We start from the raw sequence: 19,412 nt of genomic DNA, 5'->3' as shown, positions 1-19,412 counted from the left end.
GCTGAAACCAGACATTCGCAAGGATGTCCAAGATAAACAGTCTTCCATGGTGGAAGCAACAAGAAACAAAACCAGGTTCTTCAATGTTGGACAAAGAGTTCTCGCCAGAGACTACAGAGACCCAAGTCAGAAATGGCATTCTGGCACGATTCGTTCACGGACCGGACCGCTGATATACACCATAAATGTTGGAGCCAACTTAGTCTGGTGTAGACATGTTGATCAGATTCTAGATGCAGAATGTCACGTGGTTCCAGAGCAACCTGAGAGGACACATCTACACCTCAAGATTCAGAAGAGTTTGCCCTCGCTTCACCACCTGAGGTTCAGGGTTTACGTGAAACCACCAATGTTCAAACACCTGAACTTTCCACACAGAGCACTATGGACTCTGACCAAACAGGCAGACATTACCCTGAGAGAAATCCCAGAGCACCTCAGAGACTGAACTTATAGGTTTCCAGTTCATTTTGTAAGGAAAGCGGTTAAAATGTTTAAGAGGAAACAACCTACCTCTATGTTGTAAATCACTGAGTAGGTGTCATATTTCAGTTTAAGTACAATCTTATGCTTATGCATAAGCTTATGCTAGACGAGTCCAGAAGAAGTACAGAAACCTTGTGTACAGCGTTGGAGATGAAGTTCTTCTCTTGAACATGAAACGTGGAAGGAAGGGAGGAAGACTTGATCCAGATTTTTCAGGACCCTACACCATTCAAGACATCGCTGGCAAATGTGTGAGATTAAAAAAACACGGAAGGAGCAACTTTAAGAAATCACTACAGCATTGACCATATCAAGCCATACAGAAGAAGCCACCATGTAAATATCAGTGACAATTAAAAATACCCAACTCGCAGTCAGACGGTGAACAGCAGCACAGACCTGAAGATGCCTCCCTGCCATCCTACTGCTAACCCTCAGTGCCAGCAAAGTCCAGAGGATTCATTATGCACCCAAAACGGCTGACACAAGGAGTTTAACTGTGTTCCAGGACCAGAAACGCGTGAACAAGAACTTCCCTCCCGGAAACAAAGGTTAGAAAATGAAGGTGACATAGTGAACAACTCTTTTTGACCAGTTGGTCATTTGTTGCCAGTTTGGCGTTGCAACTTAATTGACTGTTGCATGACTTTGTTTGCATTTTGCAGTCTTCAACTCATATTAGATGTAAAGAAATGTGCACTGAGCTTGTGGAAGTCTGGAAATGGATCTGCCTGTCAGTAATTTTCTATTTTGCCCACCCGCTGTACCTTTCCTATTTCTCTGCGTGTAAATGCATGCCTATTGTATTGACTTTTTTCCTGTTGTGGCCCGTTGGCCTTTACCAAGCTTATCCACTACAAATCTCATGCATGCCTGAGCTAACTTATCATATTTTTCTTTTAGTAAAGAGGCTATGGCGTGCAAAGGATACTGGGCGCTTGGAGGCAGCTGTTGGACCATACAAGTTATTGGATTCCTCTTTTCGAACACTGCAGGGGTCACGGTGGTTTCTGATGAGGTAAGAGAACTTATCATTATTGAGTCTGATTTCGAGGTTCTGCTCCTTCTGAAGCATTTGCAGTGCAGAGACCATTAATAGTTTAAAATGTGCGGGTAGGTGGGGGGGGGGGGGTTATATTGCAAAACTCTGATAAGGTTTCACCCATTCACTTCAACAGGAAAAAATGTTATCAACCACAACACAGATGTTGTGACATCATAATACCCAGTTTCAGTATATGCAGAAAGAACCTTTATCAGCAATTCTATTCCTTTAGATGTTTTTGTGTACAGCACTCAAGCAGTTACTTCAAAAATTGTTGCTGTTGTTGTATAAACTCAGATTTTTCAAAACAGGTCATTGATGCATATCTGCACCGTGTTATTGACAGACGAAAGGTAAGTAAGAAATGTCATTTACCTACTAATTTTGAAATAAAAAAAAAACCCTATTTACTGTTCTATAACATTTTTCTATACTTGTGCAGAATGCTGCACACCTGCTCTGTTCAGTAGTTGCAACCTCTTTTTTTTTTGGGCAGTTCAGATGCCTCAACTGGTATGTTGAAAGCTCAGAAGTGGTCCAAACAGTTGACTCCTTTCTGTTGCTGAGGAAAGAGTTCGGTTCCTTTAAAGAAGACTATATTTGAAAACACCCTGAGACGCATGGTACCTAAGTAAATCCAAATTACTCTGCACTTCCAATCCCACAGATGAAGTTCCCAGTTGAAGACGTGGCTGTGCCCTGTGAACTTTGGTACACACTGGATTCTTGTGGTATGTGTTCATTTTGTTATTAATTTGCGTAATTTGTTGTGAAGCAGTTTCTTGCACAAAGTGTTATTTTTAAATAAGTTTTCAGTGGCACAAACAATTGTAATTTTTAATTTAACTTTTTCTTTAGATTGTCAACATTTCTGCACAGAAAATACTGCTCATAGACCCCATGGGAATGAAGGTGTTTATGACAGGAAAATTCTGCGCAACTGGAGGTATGTATGATACTGAGGTGTTATTCTTAGATTAAAAAAAAAAAAATCTTGTTTCATTACAAACACTTTTGTTCAACTAGGAATTTTCTGAGGATGAGAGGGCATGAAGACACCATGGAGTGGCAGTTACAGACTATGCAACACAACAAGCGACAGGATTCCAGCAGTTGTGGAGTTTTACTGTTAAAGGTAACCCTTATTCAAATGATTCAGTTTCTTGTTAGCTAGAATTAAGACTTTAAGTGAATTTAAGTGAAGTGAAAGTTATTTCGGTCAACAACAACAAAGATGATCATTTTACATAGAAGTACTTAATCATACAGTAACTGAAAAAGGAATAGGCTGAAGCCTTGTGGCTTATAATTATCCTATCCTTTACCTAATTAAGACTTTACATTCTAATTATGATCAATCTCACAGTTTGCAGAACACTACCTTGATTTTGGAGAGGTCAGTGAGGTGTCAACCACTACAGAGCCAGTTGTGCTGGAGCGAATGCAGATAGCTTGCACCCTACTTGAAAATCGAGGTAAGTCCAGTAAAGTCCTTATCACGTTAGTGCGTACTTCCAATTTAAATAGTGCTTTTCAAACAGCACAGTACAAATAGTGCTCTTCAAACACTTTCAGATAAGACCCTTCTCAAAGTCTAATTTAGACTAATTTTCCAGGAAGTATATTTGGAAAAAATGTACTATTATTTTTTAATTATTCAATAAATAATGTTTGATTAAAACCTAACTATGATTGTGTTTCAGGGAACGCTGAGGACTACTGCATTGTTTGCTCCATGTTAGATGCTAACGCTGACCGCAGCATGATTGAAATGGTAAAACAAAACAAAACAAAAGAAACACATAAGTCTTAGTATCATTACTTGCCAATCATAATTAAAATGTTGAGTAATAGTATTCACCAAACAGAATATGAGCCATTTATTTTTCCTTTCCAGGTGCAGTGTGAATCTTGCCAAAGATGGGCACATTTTGCATGTGAAAAATATAAAGAGAGCAACCAAGAATATAAATGCCAAAAATGTAGCCAGAGTCAGACAGAGACTGTGCAGAGACTGTAGAAGGACAGAGCAGCAGCAGAGCAGTCCAGATACACTGATGATCCTCTGTCAGATCCAGAGGGACACACAGGGATGATGCTGGACTCTACATTGTGTCTGACAGTGGAGCTGTTCTCAGAGCAGTTCACTCTGCAGCACTGACAGTCATCTGCACTTCTTCTCATTCCTCTGTCAGTCACTGCTGGATGAAGCTCTCCTCTCCACCTCCCAGTAACATGGCCCAGTCAGAGCGTCTCTACACACAAGCTGCTGCTGCTTCAACCTCTCTGGATCATCAGGACACAGCTCCTCCTCTCTCAGCACACACACCGTCCTGTTTACCATCATCACCTCCACCTGCAGAGAGAAGAAGGAAGAGCAGAGGAGATAAACGAGTGTTTCCAGAGACTCTTCATCAGCTGTCAGTCAGTGATGCAGCACATCCAGTATAAAGAGCAGCAGGGACTTCAGTGCTGGGACTGTACTAGGACTCATTGTTGCTTCACTTTTTCTAATCTTTGGATTTTTATTGAAGTTGATGAAAATGTTTTTCCCTCCTAGTTTGAGTTTGGACTTTCATTCATTAGAAGAACCTTGGTGTGTCCACTCTGAGCTCTGTAGGAACCCCAACAACAAGCCCAACAATCCAGATGGACGGTTCCAGCTGTTAACTGGAGGAATTCCATCCAAACATCTGCTCTCACTAAATTCTTCCTCACCTACAGACTGTGTTCTTCACTGCTTTAAACTTGGAAATGAATGCAGTCATTGGTCTGCGTGCTGCTTTGTTCAGAGAGCTGATTGGCTGTTGACAGCGTTTGATCAGAGTGTGTCAGCTGTTACTATGGTGACCATAAAGGTCAGAAGCAGGAAGTGTTTGTGTCCAATCCTGAAGCCTGTCACCATTCTCCTCTCACAGCTTCACTGAGAAGCTGCAGCTTTACAGGAAACACTGGATCTTTGTTTCATACTGACTGTGTTTAGTACAATACTGCTGACAGCACCACCCACTCACTCCATCACTCTACTGACCTCAGAGTCTCCAGTCTGTAGTCTGGACTCTGCTGAAGATCAGACAGCTGCTTCACATCTGGATCCTTCAGGTTGTTTCTCCACAGGTGCAGCTCTCTCAGATGGGAGGGGTTGGACTTCAGCGCTGCTGCCAGATAATCACAGCTGATCTTTGATAAACCACAGTCGATCAATCTGTATAAAGAATGAAAGATGTAAGTTTATTAGACAAAGTGTGAGCTTGAAATCATTCAGTGTTTCATCATCTGTTCAGAGCTGAAGAAGGTTCAGAATGTAGAAGTTTAGAAAATGGAAACTCCAAACAGCTGAAGCCAACAGGAAGCAGCTTCAAACAGGAAACTGTGCAGAGTTTCAGACTATATGTCCTGATGCAGCCAGTTGGATTTTGGAGATTTGAATCTCTGTTCTGTGACTAAGTCCTTGAATCATTTCTTCCAGTTGGTCCAACAAGACAGACTAAGTGTTGGACATGTGTTGTGGCTCCATTAGGGGAGCTTCTAAATGTGATGTGATGGCCCCTCTGGGTCTGTCAGGTCACAGCACTGAAGAGAGCTCAAACTGAGCACACAGTTGTTCCAGTCTGGACCAAAGACTCTATACTGGGACTGAGGGACTGCTTTGACTGCACCCACTGGGACTTTTTAAAGGCTCATGTTCTCACTTAGATCATCGATTTCTACTTACATTTCTTTCTGGGAAAAATGGGGATTACTTTTAAAACAGGAAGTATTTTCCCCAATAAGCAGCCCTGGATTAGTAAATCACTCCAACATGTTCTCAGGCAGAAGAAGCTGTCTTGTTATGAGGAAGAGAAGAAAAAGATTGAGGCACAGAAACTTGTTGAAAGAGAGATAAAGCAGCTAAAATCAGGTGTAAAAGTAAAGCAGAGGATGAGCTGAATAAAGGACACTCAAGGCTGGCTTGGAAAGGAATGAAGTCCATGGTGGGGATGCAGAACAAGGAGCAAAGATGAATGTGATGCTGAATCAGCAGAAGACTTGGACTCATTTGATTCCAGCTTTGATATCATTGATTTCAATGAAGAGCTTTGTGATTGTAGCAAAGGGCTGGTAGCTCTGAGAGTCCCACTGATGAGGTGTTTGTGTGGAAATCTCTTAGTGGGACCAAAGAGAGAAAAAGCCCTGGTCCTGATGCTGTGGGAGGGAAATGATTGAAGTGTGCTGTGAGGAACTGACTGGGAGATCTTCACACATTTTCCAGTCCTCCTTGGAACAACAGGAAGTTCCCAGCACATGGAAACAAAGGTTAAGTGTCCTATGGCACTCAGTGATGATGGTGCTGTGGCCCCACCACCTCCACCTCTTTGTAAAGGAACTAACTGTAATCTGAAGCTTCAAATGGGACTAAGACTTCCTCCACTAGGTGGCAGTGTCTGATGAGAAAGTGTTAGTGGAGCTGGCCTGGAGTCAGAAACAGGAAGATGCAGGATTTGGGCTGAAATGGGGAAAAGTGGTTCGCACTAGTGCCTTAAAGCAAGAAGGTTGTAGGTTGAAGCTTGTTGGCCTTTCTGTGGAGGTTGGATGTTCTCCCACAGTCCAATGAAATGCTGCTTAGGTTCATTGGTGCTTCTAAATTGGCTGTAGGTGTGGATGTGAGAGAGTGCTTCTCTGTCTCTCTCTGTTGGCCCTGTGATGGACTGCTCACCTGTGCAGGTGGACCACGCCTCTTGCCCTATGACAGCTAGGGCACAGGCTGCAGCCCTGTGAGCCTAAGCTGAATAAACAGTTAGCAAAAATGATCCATAGATGGCCTGAAATCCCCCAGTTAGCAGTTTGGTAGATAGCTATGACATGCTAATCCCATCCAGCAGCTGTATTCTACCTGTAAGCTGATCCCTGCTGAGCCAAAGCACTTTTTCATATACAAATTACAACCTTTAATAGAAACCTATTGGTCAGCATCTTATTAGCCTGCTGTTAGCTTCATTCCACAGAAAACTGAGAGAAACTAACAGAGTTGATAAAGAATAAAGAGAAATGTGCTGATTTAAAGCCTTTGAAGTGCTTCAGATGATCTCTGTCCACTTCTGTCCACTCATTCATTCATGTAAGCTTTCTAATGCAGCTTTGATCTTCACAGTCTGCTTCATGAAACTCATTCTAACCCTGAATGTCAGAGTGTTCCTCCTTCTCTTTCCCATCATTCATGCTGGCAGTGGAGGAGATTTGGATGTTGGACTGTGTTTTGGATGATGTGTGTATGTTTGTGTTGGACTGCTGTCTGTAAAGCAAACGCACATTTTGCTTTGGATTTCAGTGTCAGACAGACTTTAAGGTGGAATGAAGAGTTGGAGAGTTTCACAGTGAATTATCCAGTGGAGGATTTTTCTTCTTCTTTGAAGGTTTGAAATGTGAACATTGTTCTGCTGCAGTCAATGGACTAAACCAGAGAAGAAGAAAACAGACTTTACCATGAAGATCCTCAGTGTGGATCAGTATAATATCAGCCTGATGTCTGCAGTTTAGTGTCAGCACAACTTTCACATCATATTCATCTCAGCACAACTAAAACATGCTGACTGACCTCAGAGTTTCAAGTCCACATCCTGGACTCTCCAGGAAACCACACAGATGCTTCACTCCTGAATCCTGCAGCTTGTTGTTGAAGCTCAGGTCCAGCTCTCTCAGATGGGAGGGGTTGGACTTCAGTGCTGCTGCCAGATAATCACAGCTGATCTCTGACAAACCACAGTCCATCAATCTGTATAAAGAATGAAAGATGTAAGTTTATTAGACAAAGTGTGAGCTTGAAATCATTCAGTGTTTCATCATCTGTTCAGAGCTGAAGAAGGTTCAGAATGTAGAAGTTTAGAAAATGGAAACTCCAAACAGCTGACAGAGTTCATACGCCTTTGTCAGGGTCAAATTCAAGCAAGACCATGTGAAAATTAAAACACATCATCCTAGGTGAACTTAAACACCTTTGTTCCCCTTTTGTTAAGACATAGAAAAGTACACCACACAAAAATACTGCAAAAGGAAACGGTCGCCTTATATACATAGTGTATAAACTCAAAATGCACATTTCACTTCAAATTAAGATTAAGGCTTTGAACAGATCACATAGTTCAGTTCAACATATAAGACTTTAAGAATGCACAAGCATCTACTTAAAATCTATTTAATTTATCATCCATGATATTATTTTGTACAATTCCAATGTATTTTGTTCATCTCCCTTAAATAAACAGGCAGTCTTAAAGTATGAAATATTCATATACAAACACATATAAATGTGTGTACTGTCTCAGTGGCTGATAGTACCCCACAGGCCTCAGTGTGAGCTTGAAGACATTTATAATGTTTAAGTAGTTTAATGTGCAGGTGCTGACGATAAACACATTTTGAATGAAAGCCGGGGAACTTTGGTAGCACAGAAACAAGTGGCTATTCTTTGTGACTATATGGATCACTCACAATACCATTATTTCTCACAAAGGCACCAAATTAATACTCAAAAAAGCTGCAGCAATACACACAAATATAAACAGTACTTGGTGACAACTTTGCTTTTAGCCTTTAACCCTTCTTGACTACTTTTGATGTGGCCTCTATATTTTACCTTTAAAAACAGTTTATCTTGCCAATCTGTTATTTTCTCATTTTGACCAACTGTATCAGCACAATTTATCTAAATTCAGACAAAATTTAAAATACAAGTAGAAAGTGATATTTTGACTGTAAAAACCACACACATGTTTAACGAATCATCTTCATAACTTGAAATGCAAATAGAGATTGTACACTTTTAAAAATACGCACACGTTTTGCAAACAACAAAGTTATATGGTACTATTTACCAAAAAATGCAGCCAAGGCTCAGACGTTTTTCATATAATCATTTCAAACTATTTACAGAACAATCAGGTGTCAAACAATAGTTTGTGTCACTCTAACACATATGAGAACAGCACAGGGATAAACCTGCAGGTCTGACAGCAGGTGTGTCACTCAGCGTTTACACTGCAATCTGCCTTTGTTGGCTTTAAGGCAGCAACTGTGACGATCACTAGTAGAACTGACACACAAAACAAAACAACAGCTACACACTAAATACACAAGACAACAAACTAACTTGAGACCAAACACGGTAAACGTCACAAATCTCTCACGTATCAAAACTCTCTCTCTCTTTCGCTCACTCGCTCTCTCTTGCCGGTCACTCCTAAAACTTCCCCCTTTTGCTAAACAACCAAATGTCATGTTTCCATATCATTTTTGATTGGTCGACATGGTACATTTTCCCACCTATAGGGCTTTGGAGCGTGATGTCACGGGAGATGGGCCATGCCCCCTTCCGCCATGACAGTAGGCCAGCCAAAGGATACCATTTCAGCTATGGATCGTACGTGTTGTGTTGTCGGTTGCAACGTTAGATCACACGATCGTGAAGGCAAGAAGCTGGATAACGGGCTCTCTTTTCATCGTTTTCCATCCTGGAGGCAACGTGAGGGATCCCATGTATCCGATATTACTAAACAAAGACGTCAGGCTTGGATTGCAGCGGTGAGACGAGCGGATATCGAGTTCTCTGCAATCCCCAGCTTTTTGTTGGTTTGCTCACGGCATTTTCTTTCCGGTGAGTTCTAAATTAATTCATATCACTCTTGAAAGGCTTTTAGTGTGATTTTCAATGTGCTGAGGTCATAGATAATGAGATAAAACATGCTAATGTGTGATGCTGCAGAACCACATCATGTCGACTGAGTAGCTTATGATTTGGCATTATTGCAGGCAAACCAGCATATGAAATGGATGTAACAAATCCAGACTGGGCACCAACACTGCACATGGGGCATGACGACATACCTGTATCAGACTCGGACCGGCACTCAAGGCGTACGCAACGGAAGCGAAAAAGAGCACCCATCGGAGGTAAACAACCCCCCCCCCCCTCTAAAAACATACTAAATTGCTATCACTGTACACTAATCCGCACATAACTTCCAGATGAATCACACACCTGTCATTGGAATATTGGTGTACATTTACCTTATGTCTAATTTTATCTTACAGGCTTTCGTTATGCAGCTGCAGAGTCTGAAGGTGTGCCCCGTGCAGAAGTGATTGATGAAGATCTGACAGAAGACCAACAGCAAAATCACAATGTCATGGAGGCAGTGGACAGCAGTTGTGTTGGACAAGTGGAGGTTGAGGTACCAGCTGCAAATGTGGATATACTGAAGAAATTTTTTTATCTGCTCGTTCACACTACAAATAAAATGCGACAGCAAACGCGCTCTAGTGTGAACGCTCAAAGCGGCCCGCATGCGCAAAAGAAGATGTCACACACAACGTGCTCTGTTTAGACCCAGAGCAAACAATATTGTTTGACAGATGACCCTTAATATAAAGACTTCGGACTTTACGTTTCCCAATTTTTGCTTTAAGTTATTTTGTTATTTACATAATAATGTAAATAACCTAATAATGATCCTTATTGCTGTTTTAGAGGAGCGGTGCTTCAAAGGATAGCTGCAGATTTCTGTCAGAATCTGCAGATTATACAGTACAAATAAAAAGTTCACGTTTCTCCAACGTTGTCTTCCCAACAGTTTCACTGACATCTACACGGGATGGCCAGGAAGCGTTCGCGATGTCTTATCGGGCGCTGATAATTGGCGTCTGTCTTGTGTTGGTGACGTAAAAGACGGATTTAATGCGACATGACCGTTCAAACAGCAGTCGCTTTCTAAAACATCGGATATGTATCGGATTCAGTACCACATACGAAAGTGACCCAGGTCGGATTTGAAAATATCGGATTCGCGACGTTCACACTGTCATAGCATGATCGGATATGGGTCGCATAGGGTCAAAAAAGTCAGATTTATAAAGGTCAGAAAAATCGGATTTGATGCGCTTTCGCCTGCAGTGTGAACGTAGCCTTACTCTCAAATCCTCCCTAATAACAATAACATAATTACACTTTAGCCACAAGAGGGCAGCAGCATTAATACAAGTCACATGTATATAAAGGTACAGTGATTATATTACAGTGATTTTGACAAAAACAAAACAGAGGTTCATGGCAGTGTGTTTTCCATAACATACCAACCAAATTAAATAATAAAAACTTTATAACTTACAAAGCTTTTTTAGAGGCTTTGACCACTGGCAGCAGCCTCAGAAGAGCCTCCTCTGAAGCAGAGTATTTCTTCAGGTCAAACACATCCAGATCTTTTTCTGATGACAGTAAGATGAAGACCAGAGCTGACCACTGAGCAGGAGACAGTTTATCTGTGGAGAGACGTCCTGATCTCAGGGACTGTTGGATCTCCTCCAGTAGAGAACGATCATTCAGTTCATTCAGACAGTGAAACAGATTGATGCTTTTCTCTGCAGACAGATTCTCACTGAGCTTCTTCTTGATGTACTGAACTGCTTCTTGATTGCTCTTTGAGCTACTTCCTGTTTGTGTCATCAGGCCTTGCAAACGAGTTTGATTAGTCTTCAGACCCAAGAGAAAACGAAGGAACAAGTCCAGGTGTCCATTGGGGCTCTGTAAGGCCTTGTCCACAGCACACTGGTAGAAGTATTTCTTTGAAGATTTTCTTGTTTGAAACACCTTCCAAGTTGTTTCTTGCTCTTCCAGCAGATTGAGTCCAGAGTTGATGAAGGTCAGGTGGACATGAAGAGCAGCCAGAAACTCCTGAACACTGAGATGAACAAAGCAGAACACCTTGTTCTGGTACAGTTGTTTCTCCTCTTTAAAGATCTGTGTGAACACTCCTGAGTACACTGAGGCTGCTCTGATATCGATGCCACACTCTGTCAGGTCTGGTTCATAGAAGATCAGGTTTCCTTTCTGCAGCTGATCAAAAGCCAGTTTTCCCAGTGACTCAATCATCTTCCTGCTCTCTGGACTCCAGTGTGGATCTGTCTCAGCTCCTCCATCATATTTGATCCTCTTGACTTTGGCCTGAACCACCAGGAAGTGGATGTACATCTCAGTCAGGGTCTTGGGCAGCTCTCCTCCCTCTCTGGTTTCCAGCACATCCTCCAGAACTGTAGCAGTGATCCAGCAGAAGACTGGGATGTGACACATGATGTGGAGGCTTCGAGCTTTCTTGATGTGGGAGATGATCCTGCTGGCCTGCTCCTCATCTCTGAATCTCTTCCTGAAGTACTCCTCCTTCTGTGGGTCAGTGAACCCTCTGACCTCTGTCACCATGTCGACACACTGAGGAGGGATCTGATTGGCTGCTGCAGGTCGTGTTGTTATCCAAAGGCGAGCAGAAGGGAGCAGGTTCCCTCTGATGAGGTTTGTCAGCAGCTCATCCAATGAGGTGGACTTTCTGGTTTCAGTCAGGATTTTAGTTTTGTTGAAGTCCAAATTAAGTCGACACTCATCCAGACCATCAAGTATGAACACAACCTGGAAGTCTTCAAGCCTGCAGATTCCTGATTCGTTAGTTTGATTAAAGAAGTGATGAACAAGTTCCACCAAGCTGAACTTTTCCTCTTTCAGCACATTCAGCTCTCTGAAAGTGAATGGAAATATGAACTGGATGTCCTGGTTGGCTTTGTCTTCAGCCCAGTCCAGGCTGTATTTCTGTGTTAAGACTGTTTTCCCAATGCCAGCCACTCCCTTTGTCAGCACTGTTCTGATTGGTTCGTCTCTTCCAGGTGAGGCTTTAAAGATGTCTTCTTGTCTGATTGTTGTTTCTGGTCTGTCTGGTTTCCTGGATGCTGTTTCAATCTGTCTGACCTCATGTTCATCATTGACCTCTGCAGTCCCTCCCTCTGTGATGTAGAGCTCTGTGTAGATCTGATTCAGGAGGGTTGGGCTTCCTGCTTTAGCGATGCCCTCAAACACACACTGGAACTTCTTCTTCAGTTGGGCTTTAAGTTCTCGTTTACAGAGTGGAGCAAATATTTCTGAAGGTAAGAAATTCAGAAAAAAATATTATATAATAAATATCATAGCCTTTCAGTACCCTGAAAGGATGAATGTCTATTGGTCCATTTCTTGAGCTATTAGGAAAGATCAATATTCAGTCTTTAGAGAAATTCTCTTACTGCTCTGCAGATGGTCAGCCATCTCATGCTGCTTAAGTCTCCTCAAGAAGTGGAGTGTGATCTTCAGAAATGCTTCTCTGCAGCTCTTTCTTTCATCTTCATCCTCTCCTTCAAACATCTCCTCATCCTCCATCTGGCTCTTTAAAGTTTCTGGGTGATCTGGACTCAGAAGCTTCTGGATCTTCTTCAGCTCGTTCTTCACAAACATGGTGATGTTGTCCTCCAGCCGCTGGAAAAGAAGACTATATGAATTACCCAGTGGTAAATGGACTGGTTCTTATATAGCTCTCTTTGATACTCTGTGCACACAAAGCATTTTATACAACATGCCTCATTCAACCAAGCACATTGTTCTATGCTTAAATACTTTCTTTCACACTCTGATGGATGCATCAGAGGGCAGCTTGGGTTTAGTACGTTACCCAGTACATTTGCCAGCCAGGGTTTGATTCACAAACCTAACTAGTAGCTGACCTGCTCCCCTCCTGAGCTACAGTCACCCCAATCTGACTGAAATCATGGAGCCCAAACTCTGACTTATGTTGGACACACTGACAATCCTCTGGTCCACAAAGTGCAGCATAGAGGTGACTGAAAAGAACAAATGTAAACGTAGTACTACAAACCATAACCACAGAGTCCAGGTGTGTTTGATGCTGCTGTGCAGACTGACCAGTGGAAACCTCTGCTTTCTGCTGGTCCACTCTGTGGAGGAGTAATGTATAATTAGCTCATGTTATGTCTGTCCACACACAGACACAAGCTAAAGGTCCATGAAGTGATGTTTGGATGGGTTCAGTCAATCAGATGACTGTCATGGTGGAGCTTTGCTAGTCCTGCTGATCCCACTGAGAATTAACAACTCAGTTTCCAGATGTCTGTAGTTTTCTGCTCAGTTTCTTTAGTCCCAACAGCTCTTACCATCTCCTGCATAAAGCTTTCCCTCCATGCTCAGATGCCCTGGAACAAGGTGCTCTCTTTATATCAGTGACTGGTTTAAAGGGACAACTTGCAGTGCTCGCCAAACTTTGTGTCAGCAAAAGTAGTTCTAATGTTTCTTACATTTATTACATTTTTACATTTTTGCACACACAAATCAATGAACGCAAAAACATAAACTTTCCAGATATTTTGTTTCACAATGTTACAAAACTCAGTTCACAACTACACAGTCTGATTTACAAGTACAAAATATTTATGACCACAGTTTGAGCCGATGTATGTCCCGAGTCTGTGGACTCAGTGGTTTTGTTTTGATTGTTATTGTCTTTTGTTACAATTTCATTCTGATTAAGATTTTCTAGTTCTGAGGTTTTGGTTTCTGTGTTCCCTCTGTACTGTGTTAGTATTGTGTCTCTGTGTTCACTTCCTGTTTTATTTTGACAGTGCCATGTCCTACGTTAGTGTGTCTACTTTTGCTTCCCCTTGTCTGGTTATGTCCAATGAATCCTGCTGTGTCTCCCTTTTCTCATTCCCTGATGGCTCTTTTGTGTATATGAGCCCTTTGTTTTCTCCTGCTTGTTGCTGGTTCGTCTGTGTTGTCTCCCCGTGCCTCCGTTTAAGGTTTCAGGTTAGTTTTGTAGTTTTTTCAGTAGAGGTTATCTTAGCTTCTGCACAGGCCATCTCCACTGCACTTCACCGTTTCAATAAAGCTCACTCACTTCACAGCAGTGTCGGCATCTTGGGTCCTTTATTAAATTCAACATGGCTCGCCCCGCTAGCTGTGACATAAGATGTGAAAACAATATCCAAAAAACACGAGAGACAAACAGGAAATAGTTTTAAGGTGCAGGGCCAACAAACTGAGTCTAGCCATGAACTCAGAGTTGATTGAATTAGCATTTTGAATTGGCTGATCTGAGCAATCAAGTCTATGTTCACTTTGAGTTAAGATTATACGTGATTGATGTAAAAGAAAAAAGCCATCATCAGCAACTGATTCTGATTTAACAGGTTTTCAAATCTAAACGGTACCCATCCCTAGCTGGCTGTAGTTAAACCTTTACTTAAAAAGCATCCCTAGACCCAGCTGTCTTAGCTAATTATAGGCCAATCTCCAACCTGACAATCCTTGAAAGAGTAGTTGGGGGGAGACAATCAGAGGGGCAGTGTGATGATCTTAGGTTACAAACTACCGCAGTCAAGTCATTAAGGGAGACGGGATCAAACTGCTCTAAGACAGCTGAGCACACAGGAGAAAGACTCGGATCTGAGGCAGCAGTCGGCGAGACAAGAGCCCTAATAGATAGAAGCTTGTTGTTAAAAAATGCTAAAAAGAGTGACGCTGAAAAACTAGTTCATGCATTTATTACTTCCAGGCTGGACGACTGTAATTCATTATTATCAGGATGTCCTAAAAACTCAGTGAAAAGCCTTCAGCTAATCCAAAATGCTGCAGCAAGAGTCCTGACAGGGACTAGAAAGAGAGCAGATTTCTCCTGTTTTGGCTTCCCTTCATTGGCTGCTCCTCACATACAAGGTCTTAAATAATCAGGCCCCATCTTATCTTAATGCTGCACCACAACACCTGATCTCTGGTTTCCTCACCTCTTCAATCCCACTTTAATACTTGACTAAACTCATTTTCCTGTTTAGGTGTTGAGGCAAAGCCGCCCATCTACAATGCAGGCAACAGCAAACGGAGCTATTTTTGATTCCCTTTGGGTTTTTTCTACTTTTGTGCTACAAAATGTTCAAGCTGATTAAATTCATTAGAATAAAAGTTCAGATAATTTTCTCATATTAATGTTGGAGGTAGAAATTCAGGTAACTTTGCACAAAAACTGGCAGAAATTTCCTTCAAAGATGGAGTTTTTACTTTAATACTGTGAGTACATTTCAGAGCCTGGACTCTTTTACCTTTACTTGAGTAAAGAAGTTGAATCATTATTTCAGCTTTAAGAGGGTATTTTAACACAAACATCAGTCCTTCTACTTAAGTATGTTTGACACTTTGTTTAATCATCATTTTTAATGATCAAATATAATTATGTTTGTTATTTGTGGAGTTTAAATGTCCTTGACAGAGACAGATGATGATCATTATCCTGCACTGTGGTCTCAGGTTTGGTCGAGCTAGCACAAAGAATGGCTATGTTGAACTTCCTCCTGGGATCTACACTAAGAAGTGAGTCCAACATTAGCAGGGTCTCTTTCCTTTATCTGATTCACTTTAGCATTCACAGTCACGTGAAGCTTGTTATTAACTCGATAAGTCAACCCAGGGTTTCAGCTGAGCGCTCACATGAAACACATGGTGTTGGCAGCATCTGATCAATCATATTCATGGAGACGTGTATCAGCAACAGAGCAGCTGAGTTTGCAGAAGGAAGTCAAACTAAACCACAGGAACAATATGAGGAGATTACACACATAATAAAATACTAGCAGTAACACAGCTGCTGCAGACAAATCAGTCGTGTGATCGTGTGTGAGAGGAGAAGGACTGTAAAGGAGTTTGGTGTTAAAAGCTCTGTATGAATGTGGGAGACTTTGAAGGGCTTTAAAAAGGCCAATATAAAATAAAAGGCAGCAAAACTGCTGAGTGTGAAAGTCACCAGACTTATCAGACCTCTGTGATTAAGACCTGTAAGAACACCTATTTGTACTTGTTGGCATTATATCAAACACACACGTATATTAAGCCTTTGTTTGAACTCTGGTTGAATTTGTTACTTTCAGACTGTGAAACATCACAGAGGCTGCAGCTGCAGATCTTTTATTCACCTGGAAATTTACTTTAAATGTTAGATGGAAAATGTATTGCTCAGTTTAACCAAAGTAAGAACAAGAATCCATAAACCTTCATAAAGACAAACATCTCCCCAGAACATTGAGCTGCTGAAGTGTCACTGAAGGGAAAAACTATTTGTCCTCCTCCATCCAGCAACACCTGAAACACCTGAGTGGAAGCTCCTCCCTACACTGTGTTTGAAGCAAAGCACAAAGGAGACACCTGCTGGAGCAGCTGGAGTCCTACAGACACTCAGCCTCTTCACTACACAAACACCTCCTACAACATCCACTCTTTCCACTCTGACTGCTGTGTTTGTGGAAACACTCCAACACACACCGCTTCACATACCAACATAGAAATGTGTGAAAAAGAGCTGAGCTGATATTAAACATGAGGATTTATTCAAAAATACAGAGTCAGGAACAACATCTAGACACACATTACCTCTCAGCAGCAGAAGAACAGCCTTTAAAGTCTTCACCAACACCCTTCGACTCGTTGCTCTTTAAGGAAACACAGCTGGGTTCAGGTCCAGGAGATTCTGGCCTCTTATTGATCCTAAAAGAAAAACAATAAATGTCACAGCTTCATGAGACAGGAAGGAAAAACTGGAAACATTAAATTAAAGACATGATGAACAATCTCATAAAAATAATGTACTTACTCTTTGTCACATAACAGTCTTTTGTTAAATTTTACACCAACATCCTTCGACCTGTTGCTCTTTAAGGAAACACAGCTGGGTTCAGGTCCAGGCTCTGGATTAGTTTCAGGGTTATGTCCAGCTGAGCCTGGTACGCCCCACAGCTCTGGGCTTTAAAACAACACACACAGAGGTATGAGTATGAATAATGATGGAGCAGTGATGTGAGTGCTGAGCTGTGACATGGAGAAGAGTCATGGACAGTTAGAGATGGTCATCTCACCTCTGAGCTTTGGTCTGGCTCTCATGTTCCCCACACAGAGTGCTTTTAGAGGGAGGGACTCCCTCCTCTCTGTCCTCACACTGATCCATGCTGCTCAGTTCACATCAGCTCACACACACTTTCTACCTTCACCTGCAGAGGAAACACAAATCATTCATGTGCACATCAACTGAGAGCTGCAGAGGTCGTGTCTGATGTGTTGGACTAACATCCATCTGAGACACAGCTTTCATCAGTTCACTACAAAAAGTGTCACAGAGCCCAGTTCAGCCTCCAAATCCTCCATTACTGTAGTCCTACAAAGCAGCAGGTCAAACATGGCTGCAGAGAGCAGCTTTATGTCAGTAACCATGTCCAGGACCGAGCTGACTGCTTACAGAGTTCATACTCTAACTGCTAGCTGCTCTGCTAGCTAAGCTAACTCAGTAACAGTGACTCTGACAGCAGTTACTGTGGAACAGCGGCCGAGCTCAGGACACATTCAGTGTGTTTAGTCTGAGTCCTGGACTCTGATTCAATGGATTCAATCCAGCTCAGAGTTTCATGTGTTCATCAGAATAAAATACATGTACTAATATAACAGAAGTAATGCTCTGAATGCAGGACTGTAATGGAGGATAAATAAGGTTTTTACAGCCTGAAAGAAACATTCAGTTCATATATTTGTAGACAGTGAAGCAGCTTTTAATACTGCAGCTGTTTCCTTCACCTGTGTGTGTGTGAGCCACACCTTCATGTGCTGCTTTAGAAATATGTGGTCTGACTGCTCAGACTGAGTCTAGGAGGAAAGTTCACACGCTGGAGAAAGTTTTGTTCCTAACTTTGTCAGAGTTCGGCTCCAAAGACGAAGAAGACGGAGCTCACAGTCTGTAGATGGTCCTCAGTGTGTGTGTGAAGCCAAGAAAGCACACAGGAGTGTGTTTATGTCAGCAAATCAGTGTGTGTGAAGAGTCTGAGGGAGTGTGTGAATGAGACTAAACACTGAAACCAACAGTCCAAGAAAAGCGTCTGGATTTCTTTAAGTTTAACTTAAAGAAGTCCAGACGCTTTTCTTTTTGTCTCCATAATGTCTCCATAATGCTGCAATGTTATCTGCCCCAGAAACACTGTGCAGAAGCTCTGATGGTGACACAGAAAAGTCACAGTGGAGATACTTCTGTCCACCTTTGATTAGACTCATTATAAAAAGGAAACAAAGTTTGAACACAGTCATGTTTCCAGTTCACTGACTTACATTTATTCCATGGACACTCACTCTAACCTGAAGCACAGCTACAACCCAACATTGTTGAGGCCTCATCTCCTCCTTTCCTGACTGTAGAGGTTAAATATGCAACAACCAACAAATAAAAGAATTTGGTTCATTTCAAAGAAATTCACACGGTGACCAAGTAAAGTAACCGTAGTAAAGGAGACAACATCCCGTTGATGGTGGGATTATTTGAAAGATTTGCTTTGGTCACGTCACCAAATGCAGTTGAACCACCCGTGGATCCATGTTTGACCATTCTACCACTCTGAGCTCTGCTTTTGAATCATTTTATTATTATCATCATTCATTTATTCATTCTTTGGAGGGGGGCTATTTCCTAATGCCGCCCTAATAAGCTGATGTTCAAGGGGAAATATAACAGAAACTCTTTCAGTGTTATTCATTAATAAATTAACAGATAAACTGTGAAGAAGAAAAAACTGAGATTTAAAGGAGAGAGTGAGAAACTTGATCATCCATCCTCATAATACATGTTTATCAGTATCTGCTGTGACCATACTGCAGTAATAACTACAAGTCTACATTTCTGTGACTGTTGATCAATCACAGCAGGAATCTGAGCTCATCTCTGCACACAGAGCAGCTTCAGCTCTGGGATAAACTGCTCGCTTCACGTCCTTCTCAGCTCACAGACACTCATCCTGATATTTTCCTTTAACATTTGATGGTATAATTCATCTGAGTTTACACTTTATCTGCATAAATACAGAAAAACAGACCCAAACACCAGAAACCATCAGTTTCACGATCAACGGGAAGTGGCTCAAACGTCACAGTTTCATAACGTCACCCTGAACTCCACTCACGGAGTTTCTGTCGCCATTGTAGTTTTTAAAGTCCCGTGATAAAGGCGGGTCTTTCTGTGAATCCGCA

At 41.8% G+C, this 19,412-nt stretch overlaps 1 protein-coding gene across 2 annotated transcripts; it reads right to left on the bottom strand.

Annotated features, from left to right (window-relative positions):
* Positions 1–4,549: 4,549 nt before the first annotated feature.
* LOC147336460 (protein NLRC3-like) lies at positions 4,550–17,358 on the bottom strand. 2 transcript variants are annotated; one of them, XM_086287093.1, is made up of 6 exons: positions 17,267–17,358; positions 17,005–17,154; positions 16,785–16,898; positions 13,231–13,309; positions 12,605–12,833; positions 10,668–12,463 (listed from the first exon to the last, which is right to left on the bottom strand). In XM_086287093.1, the coding sequence occupies exons 1-6, from the start codon at positions 17,353–17,355 to the stop codon at positions 10,668–10,670; spliced, it is 2,457 nt and encodes an 818-aa protein (XP_086143219.1). In that variant the 5' UTR covers positions 17,356–17,358. The 2 variants fall into 2 exon arrangements, with proteins under 2 accessions (XP_086143220.1, XP_086143219.1); XM_086287094.1 differs by lacking the exons at positions 13,231–13,309; positions 16,785–16,898; positions 17,005–17,154; positions 17,267–17,358 and adding exons at positions 4,550–4,736; positions 7,107–7,283 and having other exon boundaries at positions 10,672–12,463; positions 12,605–13,181.
* Positions 17,359–19,412: the final 2,054 nt, after the last annotated feature.

This window comes from Aulonocara sp. 'chitande type north' Nkhata Bay, linkage group LG3 (genome assembly GCF_057382095.1).
Source record: "Aulonocara sp. 'chitande type north' Nkhata Bay isolate Kocher_YH1m ecotype deep benthic linkage group LG3, A_spYH_male_GT1.1, whole genome shotgun sequence".
Taxonomy (NCBI): Eukaryota; Metazoa; Chordata; class Actinopteri; order Cichliformes; family Cichlidae; genus Aulonocara; species Aulonocara sp. 'chitande type north' Nkhata Bay.
The sequence above is the reverse complement of the archived record's forward strand: the minus strand, read 5'-3'. Positions and strand labels throughout refer to the sequence as shown.